General features: G+C 45.1%; 2 protein-coding genes across 2 annotated transcripts in view; one reads left to right on the forward strand and one right to left on the reverse strand.

Annotated features, from left to right (window-relative positions):
• The window catches only part of BCL9 (B-cell CLL/lymphoma 9), a 12,642-nt gene extending 6,249 nt beyond the window's left edge, over positions 1–6,393 (forward strand). Inside the window, exons 5-7 of the mRNA XM_010295794.1 lie at positions 1–198; positions 2,562–2,822; positions 4,199–6,393. The exon at positions 1–198 is cut by the window's left edge and continues 2,056 nt beyond it. Of these exons, the coding sequence (XP_010294096.1) occupies positions 1–198; positions 2,562–2,822; positions 4,199–5,316 (1,577 nt within the window). The 3' untranslated portion in view covers positions 5,317–6,393. The remainder of the gene's footprint in view (positions 199–2,561; positions 2,823–4,198) is intronic.
• ACP6 (acid phosphatase 6, lysophosphatidic) overlaps positions 1–19,080 on the reverse strand; it is a 24,883-nt gene extending 5,803 nt beyond the window's left edge. Inside the window, exons 1-8 of the mRNA XM_010295793.1 lie at positions 18,951–19,080; positions 18,727–18,857; positions 17,106–17,193; positions 15,370–15,502; positions 14,535–14,635; positions 13,111–13,206; positions 12,724–12,889; positions 12,236–12,404 (exon numbers count right to left, since the gene is read on the reverse strand). Coding sequence (XP_010294095.1) covers positions 12,264–12,404; positions 12,724–12,889; positions 13,111–13,206; positions 14,535–14,635; positions 15,370–15,435 — 570 coding nt within the window. The 5' untranslated portion in view covers positions 15,436–15,502; positions 17,106–17,193; positions 18,727–18,857; positions 18,951–19,080 and the 3' untranslated portion in view covers positions 12,236–12,263. The remainder of the gene's footprint in view (positions 1–12,235; positions 12,405–12,723; positions 12,890–13,110; positions 13,207–14,534; positions 14,636–15,369; positions 15,503–17,105; positions 17,194–18,726; positions 18,858–18,950) is intronic.
• Positions 19,081–19,772: the final 692 nt, after the last annotated feature.

A 19,772-nucleotide genomic window follows, 5' to 3' on the forward strand; every position in this document is an offset into this window, starting at 1 on the left:
CTGCCTCCATTAAGTCCCCCCCTGTCTTGGGGTCTGCTGCTGCTTCTCCTGTCCACCTCAAGTCTCCGTCTCTCCCTGCACCTTCTCCTGGATGGACTTCGTCTCCAAAGCCTCCTCTGCAGAGCCCTGGGATTCCCCCAAACCACAAGGCTTCTCTCACCATGTCTTCTCCAGCCATGCTGGGGAATGTGGAGTCAGGTGAGTGTCACCTCTGCTAGCTGGATGTGGCTCTTCAGTTCGCATCGGGTTACCCCAAAGCGTGCAGGAAGGGAAAGGGAGGAGGTTTCTTGCAGGATGTTAGCGCCACAAAGCTAGGCAGTGCTTGGCCCAAGGGCCTGGTTGGTGGCTACACAAGTAGAGCGCAAGTGCTTTTCCTCCTCCTGTTGTATTTGTGGGTTTTCACCATGCTTCCTGTATGTCAGGGTGAGGGCTGGTTGCTTGGAGGGCATGAAAGTGAAAGCGTGGAGTCAAGAGGTGTGAAAATGTGAGGAGTATTGATGGGAGAAATCTCTCCTTGGACAGGTTTTTTCATAGAATAGTTTGGGTTGGAAGGGATCTTCAGAGACCATCTAGTCCAACCCCCCTGCAGTGAGCAGGGGCATCTACTAGATCAGGTAGCTCAGAGCTCTGTCCAGCCTGGCCTTCAATGTTGCCAGGGATGGGGCATCTACCACCTCTCTGGGCAACCTGTGCCAGGGTTTTACCACCCTCATTGTAAAACATTTCTTCCTTTATATCTAGTTGAAATCTACCCTGTTGTAGTTGAAAACTGTTACCCCTTGTCCTATCACAACAGGCCCTGCTAAAAAGTCTGTCCCCATCTTTCTTAGAAGCCCCCTTTAAGTACTGGAAGGCTGCAGTAAGGTCTCCCTGGAGCCTTCTGTTCTCCAGGCTGAACAACTCCAGCTGTCTCAGCTTTTGTTGATAGGAGAGGTGCTCCATCGCTCTGAGCATTTTTGGCTGTTCTGCCACAGCTCCTGGTGGCTGTAGCTTTGTGGGGAAGTTCCTGCAGATGTTAGGAAAATGCTTTGAAATAAAGGCTCCTACAAATTGATGCTGAGCAGAGTTAGCCAGCCATGTGTCTAGATGTGGTTCAGGTATGGTTATGGCTTTCTAGGTTAACCACCACAGACAGGGAGGTGTGCTAAAATTTGTTCAGGCTTCAGCCATTTCAGAGAGCTCAACACCACCGTATGTAGCATTCAGTAGCATGCTGGAGCCGTGCTACTGAATTGAGCCATGCTGTGGTCTGTTGTCTGGGACCTCGGGGTGCAGGTGCTGGCAACTGCCCCATCTGCTCCAGAGTATACGTCTGGGCTGCTGGTGGCACACCTCTGCTCTCTCCTTCCTGCTTCGAAACCCTCCTGGAGCTCACCCTGTTAGCCCCTCTGTCCAGCTGGGCTCTCAGCACCACAGCCCTTGGCAGCCTTTCTGCCTGGGAAGGTCTCCTGGCCAGGAGAAGGGGTTTGCCCAAGTTTCCCTCTAGTGCTGCTGCAGCTAATGGCCGGGAGGGTAACCCTTTGCACCAGCCGGCAGGATCTCTGGCTGGGTCTCTCTGCTTGAGAGGGCAGCCTGGAGGTGAGAAGTCCGTCATGGCTGCTGAGGCCATGCCTGGCATGAGCCCAAGCACCTACAAGTCAGAACTGAATGCTTTAGTCCGTGCCTAACACTGTGCTTAGCAAATGCTTTTACATGTAGCTCTTCAAAAGCATCAATGTTTTGGGTATTGCAGGATTTCTGTATTCTCTGTTCTTTCCTTTTTCTGGCGTGAGCCGAGGAACGTGCCAGTGAATTTGCAGTGATAGTACAACTTTGGTTTAGCATCTTTCCTTCACATGTGGTTTGGGTGGCATGAAATTTATTGGTGAAGAACAAAGGAGACTGGAAATGCAATTAAGTTATTTCCCGTTTTGGGAGAGCTGAGGATGATAAGCTAATAGGTGCAGAGAATGTTACTTTAACTGGAATGAGTAGTAAATATGTGTATATAAAACTGAAATGAAATATAAACAAGGAGTTCTACTTGTAGCTGCTCATGCAGCTTGTCAGAGATCTGCCTGCATCTCTCAGCGTAATATCTGCTACAGCTTTTGTTGTGCTGCCTATGTCCTTTGTGCTTGTTTGATGCCTCCTAAAGAAAAAGGGAAAGAAGATACGGTTGACGTTTGGGTACAGGAACAATTAATTGACCATGGATTTGGCTTTTTATGGCTAGACTTGGTATGTAAGTCTGTCTCCTTCAGTGCATGGAAGTTGAATAGTAGGATTTTCAGATGTACCTGATAATTCTTCGTGTGGATTTGTAGAGGCTCAATATAGTTCTAGTAGAAGTGCAGAATCAGGATAATAAATGGTAACCAGAAAAACAAGCCTGATCAATAGGCTTATTTTTCTGGTTACCTTTCACAGGCATTGACTGCATTAGTCAAATTGTCTCTTGCAATAAAAGGGATTTCTAGTTTTTGAGATTTCTAGGAGAAAAGGGTGAGATTTCAGGAAAAATGGTAAGAAGGAAAAAAATTAAAGTTGTTTTTCTTTCTTCATCCTTCCCTCCCTCCAAGGTGGTCCACCTCCTTCCACAGTCAGCCAGTCGGCTCCTGTGACTCTCCCTGGAAATCTTCCCTCTAGCAGTCCTTACACAATGCCTCCAGAGCCGACCCTCTCCCAGAATCCCCTCTCTATTATGATGTCCAGGATGTCCAAATTTGCCATGCCCAGCTCTACACCGCTTTACCATGATGCCATCAAAACTGTGGCCAGCTCGGATGATGACTCCCCTCCAGCACGCTCCCCAAACTTGCCACCTATGAACAGCGTACCAGGTAAGAACGCAAAGAAACACAACCCCAAGCTATCAGGCAATACAGTGAGGTTGATTTTTATGGAAGCTGCATCAGATGAAGATGGTGAGAGGGAAAAACCTTGAAGAATATATAACCATGGGTTGTTTTTGAGGAAAGCAGTTGCAATTCTCTTGAAATGGGGAGACAGAAATTCTCCTTGCAACTGTTTGTTTTTTTCTTTTTCTGTCCAGAAAGTGTCTGTTCTTCAGAAAGTTTCTAATCTGGAAAACCCTTACGTATGGGAGAAATTCCCACTTGGTCAGACTGGAATTACTTGTGTGAGTGAAGGCTGCTCATGGGAATAAGGGTCAGACCTACAACATGTTGTCCAGAGGAAACCATTCTTCCCCTGTCTTAAGGCAGTGTCATAGAAGCTTCACAGATTTTTAGTTGCGGTGGTTTGTTTTTTTGTTTGGTTGGCTTTTTGACACTGAATCGTCTGGTCTTTTCTTGGGTTTTGTGGGTTGCCTTTGTTACAGAAGAGAGTGTTAAAGTGTTTTCTCAAAGCATACATCTTTTCGTATAGGGAATGTATAATGGCATGTGACCTCAGCCAAGACTGAGGGAAACTGTCCTGGTCTCTACCTGAGAGAGTTAAAGGGAAAGTAAAATAAAACGTTGTCCTTCTGGACTGTCTTGTTGGTGAGCATGTTTGTATGAGAAATACAGTCCCTGCTGATAGCTTAATGTTTGTGGGTACATATTTAATACAAAAATAGGCTGTAGCCCCTCCACCCAGTTGAATTAACATAGTTGAGAGAGGGGATGAGTGGATGTTTCATGAGTGTGGCAAATAGTAATGAATTCTTGATGAGTTTGCCTGTAGCTTTGCTGTCTGTTTCATGCAGTAATGATCAGAGTGGCTGAGTATACCTGGGGAAGCTGGCTAATTGAGTAAGTTCATGATGCTAGCTCATTAACCTCATTGACCACCACCTCCTAGTCTTACAAGGGTTACCTGATTTATCACTTCTTGAGTTTTGAAAGGAGATTCAGTCACCTCCCAGTGAACAAGTGTCCATATGCTGATAATCTGTCACAGACATGTTTGTTACTGCCTGCGTCATCTAGACTGCCAGGGAAATAGTAAAGATATGGGTTGGACTGAGATCCTACTTACAGAGCAGGCTTTAGTCACTTTTTGATAGGGCAGTGACAAGCTTAGGGGGGCAACTGTGCAGGTGGCATCAATTTTCTTGTTAAAATAACACTTTCCAGAGCCACTGCTGATGTTTTTTGTACTATCACTAATTTCTGTGTGTGTGTGGACTTGGTAACCTTCTAGAAAGCTCTCTGATAGCTTTATTGATTATTGTTGGCTGTCATCTAAATGTGATTCCTTATTTCTTCCCTAGGAATGGGCATTAATTCTCAGAATCCTCGGATTTCAGGTCCAAACCCAGTGGGTCCAATGCCAACCCTTAGCCCAATGGGAATGACCCAGCCTCTTTCCCATAACAACCAGATGCCCTCTCCAAATGCTATGGGACCCAATATACCTCCTCATGGGGTCCCTGTGGGACCCGGCCTGATGTCACACAATCCGATGATGGGGCACGGTTCCCAGGAGTCTCCAATGGTACCTCAAGGACGCCTGGGCTTCCCACAGGGGTTCCCTCCCGTACAGTCCCCTCCACAGCAGGTGCCATTTCCACATAATGGGCCCAGCGGTGGACAAGGCAACTTCCCAGCGGGAATGGGCTTCCACGGAGAAGGACCTCTGGGGCGTCCTACCAACCTGCCCCAAAGTTCAGCAGATCCAGCACTTTGCAAGACTGGAGGCCCTGGCGGTCCAGACTCCTTCACTGTTCTTGGAAACAATATGCCTTCGGTTTTCACTGATCCAGAGCTGCAGGAGGTGATCCGTCCTGGAGCCACGGGAATACCTGAGTTTGACCTGTCCAGGATTATCCCATCAGAGAAGCCTAGCCAGACACTACAGTATTTCCCTCGTGGGGAGGTGCCAGGCCGCAAGCAGCCACAGGGTCCTGGGCCTGGGTTCTCCCACATGCAGGGGATGATAGCGGAGCAGACCCCGAGGATGGGACTAACGTTGCCTGGCATGGGGGGCCCCGGGCCAGTGGGAACTCCGGATATCCCTCTTGGGACGGCTCCGTCCATGCCAGGTCATAACCCGATGAGACCGCCTGCCTTCCTGCAGCAAGGCATGATGGGGCCGCACCACCGCATGATGTCACCAGCACAAACGGCGATGCCTGGCCAGCCCACGCTAATGAGTAACCCCGTGGCTGCTGTGGGTATGATCCCAGGCAAGGACCGAGCCCCCGCGGGGCTGTACAGCCACCCGGGCCCTGTAGGGTCACCTGGTATGATGATGTCAATGCAGGGCATGATGGGACCCCAACAAAACATCATGATTCCCCCCCAGATGAGGCCCCGAGGTATGGCTGCTGACGTTGGCATGGGAGGATTTAGCCAAGGCCCTGGAAACCCAGGGAACATGATGTTTTAAGCTGCTACCATAAGACTGGATGTTCTGATCCTTGTCAAGATGAGATTCCAAGTCCTGAGGGCTTTTTTGGGAGCTTCAGGAGTACAGTTTGGCCATGCAATAGGTGAAAAGAGACCAGAGGACGCTTTGGGAAATCTCGAATGTATGGAATTACCTGAAAAAAAAAAAAAAATTATTCATTTTAACAGGTTGTTTTTTTTTTTAAGATTTATTTTTTAAAAATTATTTTTGTGGACTTGGGTATCCCGTGACGGCACCTGCTTTGAGAATCTGTAGCTGTATTTTGAGAATTGCCATTTGTCACAAGTTGCACCATTCTCTGTATGTTTACGTCCTTCGGACTGGCTTCTCCCAGGACTCTCGGTTATTTTTGGGGTTTTTTGTGTACTGTACTATATTGTAAAAGGGATTTTAGCAGAGACTTTAGTCTTTGGGGTGAGAGGAGAATGGGATTCTAGGCTGTTTACTTTAGGTGGAGAATCCATCTTCAGAACTTCGGACTATTTTCCTTCAACTCCAATGTATAGAAAAACCAAACTACGACCTCAGAGCAGAGTATTAATGAAAAGCACAAAAAGGAACTTAAGTTCAGTGAGGGGAATCTTTTAAAAGAAATAAATAATAAGTTAAGGACATATTTTTCAAATTATGGCGTGCTGTCCAGCACCTTCTGTCTCTCCCTCCCACTCTTTATTAAATAGGCTTCTCTCTCTCTCCGTCCCCCTTCTGTCTCCTCCTATGGCAGCTGCAATACATTGTGTTATTTTGGGGAGTAAATCTAGGAGAGCCTCTCCTCACGTGGGGACTTTTCCCACTTTTAGGAAGGGGCTGGACTTGGACACTGTTACATCCTACAGTAGTCTCTCTCACTGTTTCCTATTCTCCTTTTCTTAGAAACCCCAAGTGATTTTATTAATGTGGGAGTGGAACAGACACTAAAAAGTTATCCAGGATTTTTTTTGTGGTTATTTTTTTTTCCTCCCCAGCGTAAAACGTTCTGTGTAACCTCCATTAAATTTGGTACAAAACCACTCGCCAGGGCTGTGGTGTCAGAAAAATAAAATATATTGTTTCTTACAAAAATGAACTGTTGTCTTTATCCAGTCCAGTTGTTTCTGTGTATGTCAGATGGCTGGCCAGATGACTGTTTGCTGTTCCTTATGATCACAGCCAGCCTAGAGGCCAGGTGGGGTAAGCTTCAGCAGCTCCTAAAAGTCTGGTCTGTAGGCAGCTGTGTGCTCCTTGCAAGGCACTCCTGTTTGCTTAATCCTGATCTGAGCTTGTTTTTCCTTGGAGTGAGGTGTTATTTCAGAACGCCCCAGGGACGATAGTTACAGTCTTTCTTCCTCAATTTGTTGAGAGACAAGGAATAGATGAAACTCATTGTCTCCGTCATTTCCTTCTGGTGAGTGTGTACAGCACTACAAGGTATGTGGTTTTGAGCTTTCCCTAAGCAGTGGCGTCTGCCTGCTGGAGTCGAACGCTGTGCGGGGCACTGGGGTTGTGTGTCCCCCTGGGGACTTTGGATTGGGTAGGGTCTCTGCCTTGGCTCAGAGGCTGAGATAGCGGGGCACAGATGAACTTAAATAACAAAGGTGAGAGAGAAATAGTCAGTGAGCAGATTTTTATCAAGACAACCCTGCTGGGTAAATTGTTTCTTTGCCACAGTTTTCATCGATTGCTTCCTAATCCCCTGTCTCTTCAAACTTGCCTTTTGAGAGAATTCCAGCAAAAAGGTTTTATGGTTTTGTCTGAGGATTGAAAGACTGGATGCCAAAACATGGATCGGGAGTTGAGCCCTGCTCCTGGAGGAGACCAGGAGGAGCCAGATGTGGATCTGTAGGACAGGGAGTGGACTCTGTGGCTGGCTGGTCTCTGGTCCCCCAGCACTGTATATGGAGTGTGTAATCTCTGTTTTTTCCTTCCACTTACTGCTAATTTGGAATTGTTTCAGTGAGTGGTTTCCTCAAAGGGCTGGCTATTAGTGTGAAACTTCATGTGGAGAATGTATATCTTTAATAGGCACATGTGTGAGAGTTTCTTTTCAGAGTTAACTGACACTTTACAGGTAGAAAAAGAATTGCTGTCTATGGGCAGCTTACCAAAGTTTAGTTGCTATGTTACAAAACGAGTGAAGCCATGCACCTTGTGGAGGCACATAAGCCTCAGAGTCTTCTGTTGCCTGCATCCAAATTCACCTTTGTGCTGTCATGCAAATTTACAGTGATTTTGGGTGAGAATTACTCTTTTGACAAAGTGTAGGATGTATGCTGTGGTGCTTCCCTCTAATAAGACAAGCAGCATGCCTGAAGCTGACAATGACACAGTAAGTGTTATTTCTGTAGAGCGGAGTTACCTCTTCTTTAAATGGTAAGCTCCCTTTTGAGGACCTTGCACAGGAATTGTCACAGTGCAACCTGTGTGTTGCCACTTCTGCCATGACTCCTGACTGGTTTTGCTGTGTCGAACAAAGCAAACTCGTTGATTGATACAGAAATAACCTGGAGGGCTTGGGGTTTTTTAACAGTCTTTCTCAGTGCTTCCTATGCCTGTTGAGGTATTCTGAATAGCAAAGGATTTGAGGTAACTGTGACCTCTTCTAGAAAAATTAGCATTAGGGGTTCGCTGTTTCAAAGCCACTTGAGAGTGAAAGGATAAATTTTAAAGATGACAGATAATTAGAGTTCCTTCTGTGCCCATCTAACTTAAGATGCTGGCATTTGTTATCTTAACGAGATTTTTTCCTACAGAAAATGCAGATGATGTGGATTCTCCTGAGTCCACGCAGGTGCACTTAGCCTTAGTGGTGTTACCTGGCTTGCACCAGCTGATGGACAAGAGGTGCTAATGCCTTGGCTCTGGTCGCAAAAATGACTCAGCAGATGTCAGCTGAACTTCTTTGTTTTGCCCTGATTCTACTTTTCCCCTTTTTGCTTCGCAAATGCAAAAGCTTTCTTAGCTGCCAGCTTTGCAAACTCACATTGGGATCTGTAAGTCAGGCTCTGTTCTCTCCTGCTTATTTATAATCAATAGTAACTGTGACTCAGCTCTGGTAGTCATGGTGCATTTGAAGACGGAAAGTGGGGTTGCCATTTGTAGTTTTCTTACCCTCCCCCTTCTCTTTTTTTTTTTTTAAACTTTCAAATCATCCTCCTCCACCTTTGTTTGAAAGAATGAAGTAGACTTTATTCATACATGCTTGGCTGCTCTTCCTCTCTAGTAACATGGGAGGAAACAGTCTGCTGTTCAAATTATCTCATCCCAGATGGCTGCGCAGCCGGAGTGCGGAGAGACTTAAAAGGTAAACCCAGCAGATGGTGAACTTCTGAGACGCGAAGTAATGCGCCTGCTAAATCAAAAGTTTAAAATATTTGAATTCTGTTTGTTTTAAAGTAGTAGACTGTTGCGAACAGGTCATCTGTGAAGTATACTGGCAGTTTTAAGCACTGTCCAATGTGTCATGGGCTAGCTAATCTACCAAAGAACATGACTAGCAAGTAGCCAGCCTTATGAGTTTAGTCCTGACCTCCTAGTGGTATCTAAGGGGTAATGTTTCAGAAAACAGACCGGTATGTGAAGGTCTAATCTGCATCAGTCTTGGTTGGGATTCGAAGGCTGGTGATGCTTCTGGTACAGTACACATATCCTGACTTGGAGCAGATGTGGGTGCCTGAGTCTTCCTGAGGCTAAGTGTGAATCCCAAACACACTTCTTAAGACTGTTGGAACACAGCATTTGTTGTGCTAAAGTGTTGGGGGCTATTGCAAATGTGGTATACACAGGACTTAATTTTGTGGTGCTTGGTATACTGACCGTCTACTATGCTGGTTTTCATTCTGGTGGCAGAAAAAGCTGCATTTCACCAGTGGTGGTCTTCCGCACTTATGATGGTGAATGCTTTCTTCATGCAGTCTTGGTAGGCTGCTGGCTGAAACCTGTTCCCTGTTTTGATATTACTCCACAAGAAATGATCCATGTTTGATGTAGGCCTGTATTTTGTAGAACGCACTTCACGGTATCAATTGGTAGTAATTCTTAACCTTAAAAAAAAAAGGTAAGTTGTCTTGTACATATGCTGTGTGTCATCTTTCTGGTGAGGTGACCTCTAATTTAAAGATTTTTTTTTCCATTTTTAGCCAGTCCACATAGTTTCCAATTATTTCTGTTAATTCTGTTTGTCGTGGTAGATGTGTAACACCTAGCTTTATCATGTTCTTTCCGCTTAAGGTTAAAGCGCATTATCAGGAGTGTTCTTCAGGCCTTAAAAAGATGCAAACTACTAGCTTTATTGTATGTTGGTTTTACTGACAAATATACCAAGCTCACTATCTTCTTGATCTCCTTTTGAATTTCAGCCAGCAAACCTTTTGTGCCGAGAGATGTAGGTCTTCATGACTAATTACACACTCAGGTTTTAAACTTATGATTGGTTTTGTTTGAGTGAGAGCATGAGGCAGGAAAGAAAAGTGATGCTGTTTTGTCTGGGATACTGGAAACTTTAAAAGAGGATGTTTTACATGAGGAGAAAACAAAACCCTAAACTGAAGTTGACATCTTTCCTGCCAGTTGCCTACTATACTAACATTGCCTTAAATGAAACATACTGTATGAGGATAGGTTTGCAATGCAAAATGGAAAAAAAAAAAAGCCTTTGAGATTTAAGTTGGCCAACCTGTGTTGACTGCATTGCACTAAAATAGCAAGGGAGGTAGACTAACTTGGCTTATCAGGTCCAGCTCAAGTTTGAGGGAACTTGATGTTGAACGTTAGCTGCTCATGTCAGCAGTTCCCATATTAACAGCCCAGGGTAAGAATGAGTTGGATTTATTTTTCTGTCCCCTGAGATTTGTGTCTTTCGCAGTTCTTGCAAAGAGTCAGGCTATTCATGTAAATGCACTGGTTCCCTGTGAAATTCTTGATTCCGGGAAATTTTTATTCCATGTTCTCAGGAATGAATGCCTCAGCTCTACCATGCTGCATTTGCAGTTCAGCACTTCTCACTTACCTGTGTCCTTTGGTCTTAAAATTCTTCTGCTGTCTCACCCATCCTCTTCTGAAATTGTTCATGCTAGTTGTGGTCAGAAATAACTCCTTCATACTGTGGGCCATGACTGCCATGGAGTTGCTCAGTGGGATGAGACCAATGCGTGGCCCAACCACTTCCACACTGAGAGCAAGGGTCAAGCTGGAGCGGGGCACTGAGGGCACTGCAGAAACCCGGTAAGAGGCAATGATGAAATAATCTGTTCCAGCAGAGGTTTCTTCCCAGCCACTGCTGAGAAGCTGGCCTGTTTTTCTGAGGTCTTCCGCTGTTACCCTGCCTAGAGTGATCTGATTATTTTAGCGGTGTGAATGCCATGCCCTTCAACACTCTCACATGTACTAGGGCAGCTCATGCTGCCAAATTCTGTGGCTCTTGACTGTTCGGCAGTTTTTTAACCTGGTGGCTGTTCAGTTTTGCTGGGAGATGCTCCTAGCTCTTGTTTAGGAGGAGGTACGTGAATTCCCACTTGGTCTTACTGGTGTGGCCAAAGCCTCTGATGCCATTCCCAGATACCCCTTTCCTGAGCAGTCTGTGCCTTACAAATAACTTGGAATCGTATGCCTTATGTTTCCATTGCCGTTCTTCAAGTACTTTATACCATGCATAAGAGAGCTTGATTAGAGCAGAACGCACTGTTCTTAAGCAAGGGTAGGCCATTGATTTTTATATGTGTTACGTTTTTAGGTTGTATAAAAACTTTGTGGAAAATAACAATGTTTTGTTTGCTTTTTTGACAGCTTCTAACAGCAGTTCAGTAAGACCTCCAGCAATGTATTTAGTATTCAAATTATTCTGTTCACTGTGTGTGATGTCAACACGTAATTGTGGTGGGGGCAGGCTAATGAAAGAGTAGAGGTAAATCCAGCCCACGCTTCTCAGGGAGAAGGTACTGTAGTGCCTCCAGTCACATATCTGTCAATGACTTAACATCCCTGCAGTCTGTGTCCGCTAAGTGAGAAGGGGTAACAGATAATGAAAACTGCAGGGCCATTTTAATAAGTGGTCCCCCTATTTTAGCCTTTATATATCCCAAATAAGTAGGTCAGGATCCAAGTTTTATTTACTGATTAAAAACATTTTGGCAACATAGTGGTCCTTAGTACTATCTTACAGCAAAAAGTGTCATCATCTCAGCTAGAAGTACTTCTGTTGACTATACTGGTGTATTCCTGTTTCAGCAAGTGCAAAATAGATGCAACGCTGCCCAAAGCTGAAGTCAATAGCAGCTCCCTGGACTTCCTTGTTTAAAGCACATTAAGCACAGTTCACCAAGAGTGCATGTTCTTGTACTTGGCCCACTGTGGTTGTTTTGCATGTTTGCAGCTGAATTTCCATAATTACAGCAGTGTAGGAGGCTTTCTGTCCTTTTGGAGAGGTTGTGTGCACAAAAATGCCCTCAAGAAGATGGGATAGCTAAATGCTGTGCAATTTGGGAGGTTCACCTGTCTGCAGAGCAACCCTCTAACATGACAAAAGAAAGGGAAAGGCACAGTGGCTTCTACAGTTTGCCATACATAAAAGCAATCGCTATGTCAAAGCTCTCAGCTCTGGTAGCACAGAGCAAGCTGCGCTTCATCCCACAGTCCCAGCATATAAGGAACAGCTATGTTTTCTCTCATATTCCTGAAGCAGCAGGGCAATTTAAAAAGGTCTGTTCTCCCCCTTGCTGTTTTCAGCCTCTTCATGCTTTTGTGTGGCTACCTCAGAAGGGAACTTGAGCCATTCTGTTATGTGGCTTCTTTCATCTTGCTGCTATCGGTGAAAAGCGACATTGTGCCACCCTGTGTCTGGTAGGAAAAAGTCCCCTCATCTAAAGTATCTTTAGAATAGGGAAGGCTGGCAGGAATATAAAGAAAAATGGTCAAAGATTTTGACAAACTAATTTTAATTTAAGACAACTTAATCAGGACTCAGTTTGCTGATTCCCCTCCATTTGTGAGCAAAGGTTACTGTACTCCTCTGGACTGACTGAGTACTGTGAAAGAACTTGTAGAAATTCTTCGAGTGGGCAGAGACCTGCTCTACATCCTTTCACCACTTGCTCCTGCAAAGGCAAAGAGACAAAATCACAGATCTTGTGCATTTCCAAAGCGCTTTTTTGCTGATATTGATGCATTCTGTAGCAGGGAAATACGCTAGTCAAGGCAAAGACAGAGAGAAGCAGAAGGTTTAAAGTCTTTGCCTAAAATCACACTAGATCAATAGCCAGCTCAACAGAAAAGATACCTTGGCTTCTAGGTGTCTTACTCTGCTATCTGGCTTGATGGCATGCTCAGAACAAGTCTTGTTTCACAGCTTTACATGCATGCATGGCAAAACCGCAAGTCCAAAATTTGTACGAGGGACTTCCTGTGGGATCTTACCTCTCCATGGTAAGACGTGCAAACAAACCATTCTTTGGACTGCCGGTGCTGATAAAGTTCCAGGGTCACATCTGCAGCATAAGGTGGCCACTTGTGATCAAAGGTGCCCAGTGCCACCAGGAGAGGAATGAGGGTAACATCATGAGAAGCATAGAGAATGAGCTTTCTGATAAAAAGGGAAGGAAAAAAAAAAAAACCCACACAAACAAAAAACAACCCTAAAATGTTAGCTGTGTTCGTCCATGGATAGCCAGCACTCATGCTTTTTCTAGCAGATGAGCACTCATTTTCTTTACCCACATACTCAAATCTTTCTGAACCAGTTTTTGACACTGGCAGCAAGTCAGAACTTCTTACAATGATTAGAGGAAGAGATCTGCCCTGTACCTGGCCTCTTCAGCTGGTGATGAGGAATCTACGGCTTCTGTAATGTTCTTCTGTAAGGTATGGAAAAGGAGACCAACACTCATCTGAAGAACTTCTCTATACAAAAGAAGCAGAAATAAATCTACTGGGTTTTAAACTTTCAAATTAAATAATTTCAAATGAACACCTGGGAACCTGCTTTTCCCTTACAAATTGATAACATATATTGAGTGTAGTTAAGAACTATTAAATGCAATTCCTATGATTACTTTTTTATATCAGCAGTTGCATAGTCACCACAGACATTCTAAGGTGATTGCAGATTGGGAGGGGAGAGGTGTTAACAAGCAGTCTCATGAGGTGTGGCCCACATAAAGGGAAACATAGAAACTTCTTGATATTCTCTATGCTATTTTGTTTCCCTTGTGATTGTTGGATGCATGATTTTCAGCTAGGGAAGATGACTATAGTTGACTGCAAAACAGCAAATCAAGTGTTTGGGGTCTGTGGTGGTGAAGGGCAGAGTCGGATTCAAGAACGTGGTAGCTATTAAAACTAAAAATTAGTTTTTATCCCTGTATTGAAGAAACAGGAGATATTTAGACAACTTCTGGTGTGAAGAAACTCCCTCTACCTAATGACTACATCAGTTGAAATGGAGGATGAGTGTGACTGCGGCTCTCCCAGGCATTATAGGAGTGGGGGAAATCAGCCATTCAGTATTCGAGATTTCTAATAGAAGCTAAAGAAAAGGCAGTCCTGTACCACCACCAGAGAAAAGCTGGTGAATATGGCAGCTGCGAATGAATCTGAAAGGAAAACAGCTGCTAGGCCAGCAACACAGCCACCTTTGCAAACAACTGTGGAGGAGGTAATTAACTACATGTAGCAGCAGATTCTTTTGCAAGTAGTTACATGTGCATGGGGCCTGGCATCACCTTTTCCACTAGCATCAACACTTCTCAGCCCAGCTGTGCAGGTGCCATCCCTGCGATAAACTTCCCAGGTTGGGAAGTTTAAAATTAAGGCTGTAGGGCAGCCTTGCCCGCGCAGCCTTAGCGCTCAGGCTGGAAGCGTCTCCTATTCTCTTCTGCTTTTGCCTTTGACACAGGTTCACTTAACTGTGCCAACTGAGGTATTCACTGCCTACCTCAGTGGCTTACTACTGTTCCTCAGAGACCACTCGCTCCACAACTGTTAGCAAACCAGGACGTAAGCCGACAGCTTGGCCTCCTTTGTCCTACCTTATGTTCCTGGCTCAAGGCACTGGACATTGCACTGAGATGGCTGAGGCACAAACCTCATGAGGGGGCAGTGTCTGGTGGGGGAATGCAGCAGACTGGAAAAGACTACTTCTACCTGCCACTGTAAACTGGTGTAGCTCATCCACCCTGGGTAAGCCTAAGATGACCCCCAAGGCTGGATGCATGGATACAGGCAATCACCTTGAACCGTCTTCCAGAAGGAAAAGCAGCGAGTCAACAGATCGACGCTCAACTGTCTGCTGAAAGTTCTTCAGCACGGGGCAGCTTGGCAAATTGTGCACCTGCAAAGAGAAGATGTGACATAACAACAACAGGGTTTGCCCCTTTCTGAACCTGGCCTGAAGACACATGGATGACTGCCCACAGAAAATGGCTGTTCATGTCACAGCACTGGTACTACAGTATGCACTACAGTATTCATGTGAGGAGTTCTAGGACTGTTTTAAATATACAGACTTGCTCCGTGTACCAAAACGACGGGTGTTTGTTCTTGAGGATACGTTTCTGTGTGAAGGAAGTGTAATGCCTTGAGCTATTCAACTGACAGCCAGACCAATTACTATTAGCTCCAGCAAAAAATAGGTACTAAGGGAGGTACAAATATGCCCAGTTCCCTTCCAGTAGCAGAAGCGATCTGGCTCACAGGTAGTATGCTGGAACCAGGATTAAGAAAACTCTATTAGGTGCTGACTGCCAGAAAAGGGACAGCACTTTGTAATGGGGTAAGCAAGTCCCAACTGCTCTCTTAGCTCTACTTCATTACACTTGAAAGAGATGCTGGATTTCAAGGTAAGAACATAAATACTGGAGATGAGTCTTCAGCCATCCTAGAGCAAGGCTGACTCCACATCTTGCTTTTTAAAAAGGCCATGCTATTTCTATAAACTTTCTGGATTGCATAGAAAGGTACTGGGATACACACTAGTACTGGTGGGTGTTGGCACTTTCTAGTTTCCTCTATATATGTGGTAAAGGGATGTTTCTGTGACAGTGCAACAGATGCACCTTGGCTCACCTGCTCAGCAAGAATGTTATCAAGGAGGAGAAAAAAATCCACAGATTTATCACCATCAATACCCATCTTCTCCTTAATTGTTTTCAAGTCATCAGAGATACCTGGCTGTTGCAGAGCATTCTTCAACTTACGCCTGTCAGGGAATTAAGAAAACAAAACAAAACTTTTCACTCTATCTTTTGTGGTTTTCTTGTGTGACCCCAGCCCGGTGGAGTTGTCTCACATCAGTGAGGGGTTCTACCTCTCAGGAGAAGCCCCACAGGATACTGATGAATTCCTGATGTTGGGAGTCCAAGCTGTGGAGCAGACAGGCACTATGTCTAGATGTCAAGGATCAGAGCTGGCTATCTGCTCTCACAGAGGCGGGGGGGAAAATTAAGATGAGCTGTGAACTCAGAAGTGGTTCCCATAAGCAAGGGCTGTGTATCAGTTAACAGATCTGGTCATACTGGAACAGTACAAGTCTGTGACTTCAGGGAGTAGCCTTTAACTGCCTCATGAAAGAAGAAAGGGTAGAAGCTTTGAACTGATTGCTGTATGGTGTGGGAAGAAGGAAACACCTAGATACTCACTTGTAGCTTAAATTCACCTCTTGCTTTGTTAGAAGCCATTTCCCTCTTTCACTGTTTTAAATTTCGTTTTATAGTTTAGCTGAGGATATCTGTGCTGGCCATGTACTTCAAGCAAAACATGTTGCATAGGTTTTGTTTTCTCTGACCCTCATCTGTTGGGGAGGAGGTAGGAAAAGTTTTTTTAGGTTTGCTTTTTATTATTTTATGAACACCTATAGTTTCTGTCTGAAATCAAATGCGCTAGAAATTCTCGCATATGTAGCCTGTAAGCTGAGGCAGTGCTTCTTACTGCAGCTTAAAAAAAAAATCCACCTTGACTTAGTCATAAAATGTGCTCAGCTGTGGGCTGGCGGGGAGGGAGCAGAAGAGCTTGCAGTCTACTCCCTTTTTGGACAGTTCATGTTACTAGAGGAGGCTGAACGTACCACTTCTATGTGCTGTCATCTCACCAATGTCAAGAACAATCCTTTTGCCTGCAGAGTCAGGCATTATATAAAACAAGCTTTTGCAAGTGAATTCTGACTACTCTTGAATTTTGGACAAAAATATGCTAATGTATAATCCAAGCAAACTCTCATACATTTTTTTCTTGTTCAGTCTCCACCCCATGCCCAACCTGGCACAAGCATTTAGAGTACTTGACTCTGCAAACATTAATGTTCTTTCTATGTAAGATGTTCCTTATTTTACTTCACTTTTACTTAGTCTTCGTTAAATGTGTCAAGGCTGAGTATATTTCAGTTTCTTCAAGGTATAAATATGACAGGAATGTTGTAATAACCCCCAAACCAGAAGGTGAATATAAAAAGGAGGCCAAATATGTTCACGCTTGAAAGGCCTGTTAAAGGATGTAGATGACATTAATTTTGTCTTGCAGCAATGCCTCAGAATAGCTGTACATTAGCTAGTAATGAGTGTTTGCTAGACACAGACTAAATTAAATTGGTCTTTCAAGAAAAAGTCTCTTTTTTTTTTTTTCTTCTGGTGCCACTGCTTGGTATATGACTCTGCTCACTGAGTATTTTATACTACTAGATAATCACTCCCAAAGAACAGTAAGTGGCAGGGAAGTTGGAAAATGGGAAGAAAATGTGCTGTCTTAAATTACTACTCCTGAAATGAAACAGCAGTGAAATGATATGGGGAGGTATGACTGGCAATTACCTGCTCAAGCATTTCAGGCGTTGGCAGTTGTGGTAATTGGGGTAGAGGATTTCAGAGCTTGCTTCATCAGTGACAATGACAACAGATCCTGTGGAAGGAGAAGGAAGCTTCTGTGATCACTAGTGCATCTGCGTGTCTTTAGACTGCTTTAATCACTCCCACAGTCTTTGTGCTCAAGTCTGTTGTTGTCAACTAGCAATTCCCCATAAAAAAATATCGCCCGCAACACACTGCTTGTTTCTGTGCACACAGCATTTAATTCCACAGGGATGTCTGCTGTGTGCCTCGTAAAGCTTTCTAGTTATGTGTTCATTTTTTCTAGTATTTGTACGAGCCAAAAATTAGTTTCTGTGTCATGAGGTGTAAGGAGTTCTGGCAAATCACTTCTACTGTTTGCTCCTGGAACTGAATGCAGAGGGAGCAGCAGTGAGATCTTCAAAACCCACAGTGTATTTCTGGGTTTAGGACATACAAGTAGTTGTCAACTGTAGGAGACAGCTGAAAGTTACTCCAGATACTGAACTTGTAAAGGATCTTGGCCGAAATGCTTGGGTTTCTCTGAGAAAGCTTTTACAGATGTGCAGCTTGTGAACACTGGAGCTGGAACTTTTTGCCCTCTTGATTCTGAAGCGAGTTAATGCTAACCTCCTCAGCAGATCTGAAAAGGCAGTATTCATGGCAACAGATCCAAGCGCAGCACCAGCAGAAAACTCCACAAAGAGAGGGAGCGAGTGACAAGTTGGTAAAGAACATACAGAACCAGGAGAGGATGGAAAAGAGGGCCAGGTGCAAAGAACCAGGCAAGAAGTAATGACCAGGAGCCAGAGAGAGTTGGGATGTGCAAGGTGTGTGCATCTGGGGAAGACTGAGAAAGGAAAGGCACTGGTCAGAAGTCTCCCCAACCTTCTTTCTGCTGTTGGTACAACCCAGCTAGCAGGCACCGTGTGGACTCCAGGTTCCGGAAAATATTAGTGGAACGGATGCTGAAAAAGAGAAAGCAGTTTGTGAGGTAGCTCTTTCTCCTTCATGTGGACATGGCTGCAGCTAAAACTGAGGGTTCTGCTTTCACCATGGCTTTGGAAAGCTGCGGTGGAATTCATTTTGCCTTGGTATAGCTATCTTAAAGGGCAGTTCAGATACAGGTATCTATTTAACTTCTTTTCAGAGACAGTGGAGATGATAAATTGGCACTTCTCTGGTGTAATTTTTGTCTCATCCTAAACCAGACACTCCCAGAACTACTGATGTGAGCAGCAGGGGTGTGCTTCATCTCCCTGAACTTTAGCTATTTAATCCACAGTGAGTTAAACTGTGCTCCAGAAATGCCTGTTTCTCTTCACTCACCATGAAGGTGCATAATACCACTGTCAATAGCTAAACCTAGATGAGATGAATCTGTCCCTGGCATCGCTCTCAGGACTGCTGGGGCATCGGATGCTCTGTGTCACAAGTGAGTTCTAGTATTGGGTTCTGCAGACGGAGCAAAGATGAAGGCCCAAGGGCCAGCCAGTCAGCTATAGTGTGGAGGAGGGTATGCTGGTCAGCAAGCTTCCCTAGCACAGGGCTACCTGTTAGGAGGGAGGAAGCAAGGGAAAGTCCAGGTGGGAACTGAGAGACTCACAAGACCTCAGCAGGCTTAAATGTTGGTGAGAGAAAGTTGGCTTCTTCCACATAGCTTCTCCTCAGCCTCTCCCCCAGGGCAAACATCTGCTGCATCCCTACTGTTGTCAGCTGTCCTGCAATTGCACCACCCTAAGTGCAAAGAAAAGGAAAGGTCTTCAGTGGAATATGGAAATAAACAAGTCTACAAAGGAAACACAAAACCACCATGAAATACAGCCTCACCTTGAATGTGGTCTTTTTGTATTGCTCCTCATAGGGTGAGGGAGGTCGAGGTCCTCCATTTAAGTCAGTCACAGTGTAATCAAACTTAGTCTGAGCAGGCACATCTAAAAGAGTGGGATGCCATTCCACCTGTTTCAAAACAAGCAAGCAACAAACAAACAGTGCTTCAGCAGAAAATGAGGACTTTCAAGAGCACTAAACCAATGCTGGTCTGTTATTCTGTGCTGCCTTGCCAGTAATGTGACACAGAGCCAAGGAGCTTCTCTCTGTATGGCACATACAGAAACGACAGCAGTGCTGCATCCTGCATTTGCTGATCTGCTGCGCATCGCGCATGGATGATGGCAGGAGCCGCAGTGTTTGCCTTCCTCGCCTATGGGAGAAGCAGCTGTAGGAAATCGCTGTTGCTGCTCTTCGTTACACACCAAAAAGCTGCTTTATCGAACTACCTGAACTAGCCCCCGCCAGCTCAAGAGGCTGCCTCGTTGGAGGCTATGGGGAGACGGACCAACCGCGGTGACGCCGAGGCACGTAAGCACCCGCGGCAAGGCGTGGTGCTGCGGGGGCTGGGCTCAGCACTAGGCCCGAGCGAGCGAAGCCGCGGGGAGCAGCGCGGACTCGTACTGTCGCCCCCGGACGCCCCTCACTGGGCTCCCTGCAGCCTCCACCGCGCCTCTGCCATCACCCGTCCCGCCAACAGGCGGTGGGAACAAGCTATCGCCGTTCCACTTGAACCCCCAAATTCACACTTTTCCACAGATTTACACTCAGTAGTGCCTTGGGAAGGGGAGAAAAAAAAAAAACAAACAAAACACAACCCAC

The sequence above is a fragment of the Phaethon lepturus genome, unplaced genomic scaffold, assembly GCF_000687285.1.
Source record: "Phaethon lepturus isolate BGI_N335 unplaced genomic scaffold, ASM68728v1 scaffold9901, whole genome shotgun sequence".
NCBI lineage: Eukaryota > Metazoa > Chordata > Aves > Phaethontiformes > Phaethontidae > Phaethon > Phaethon lepturus.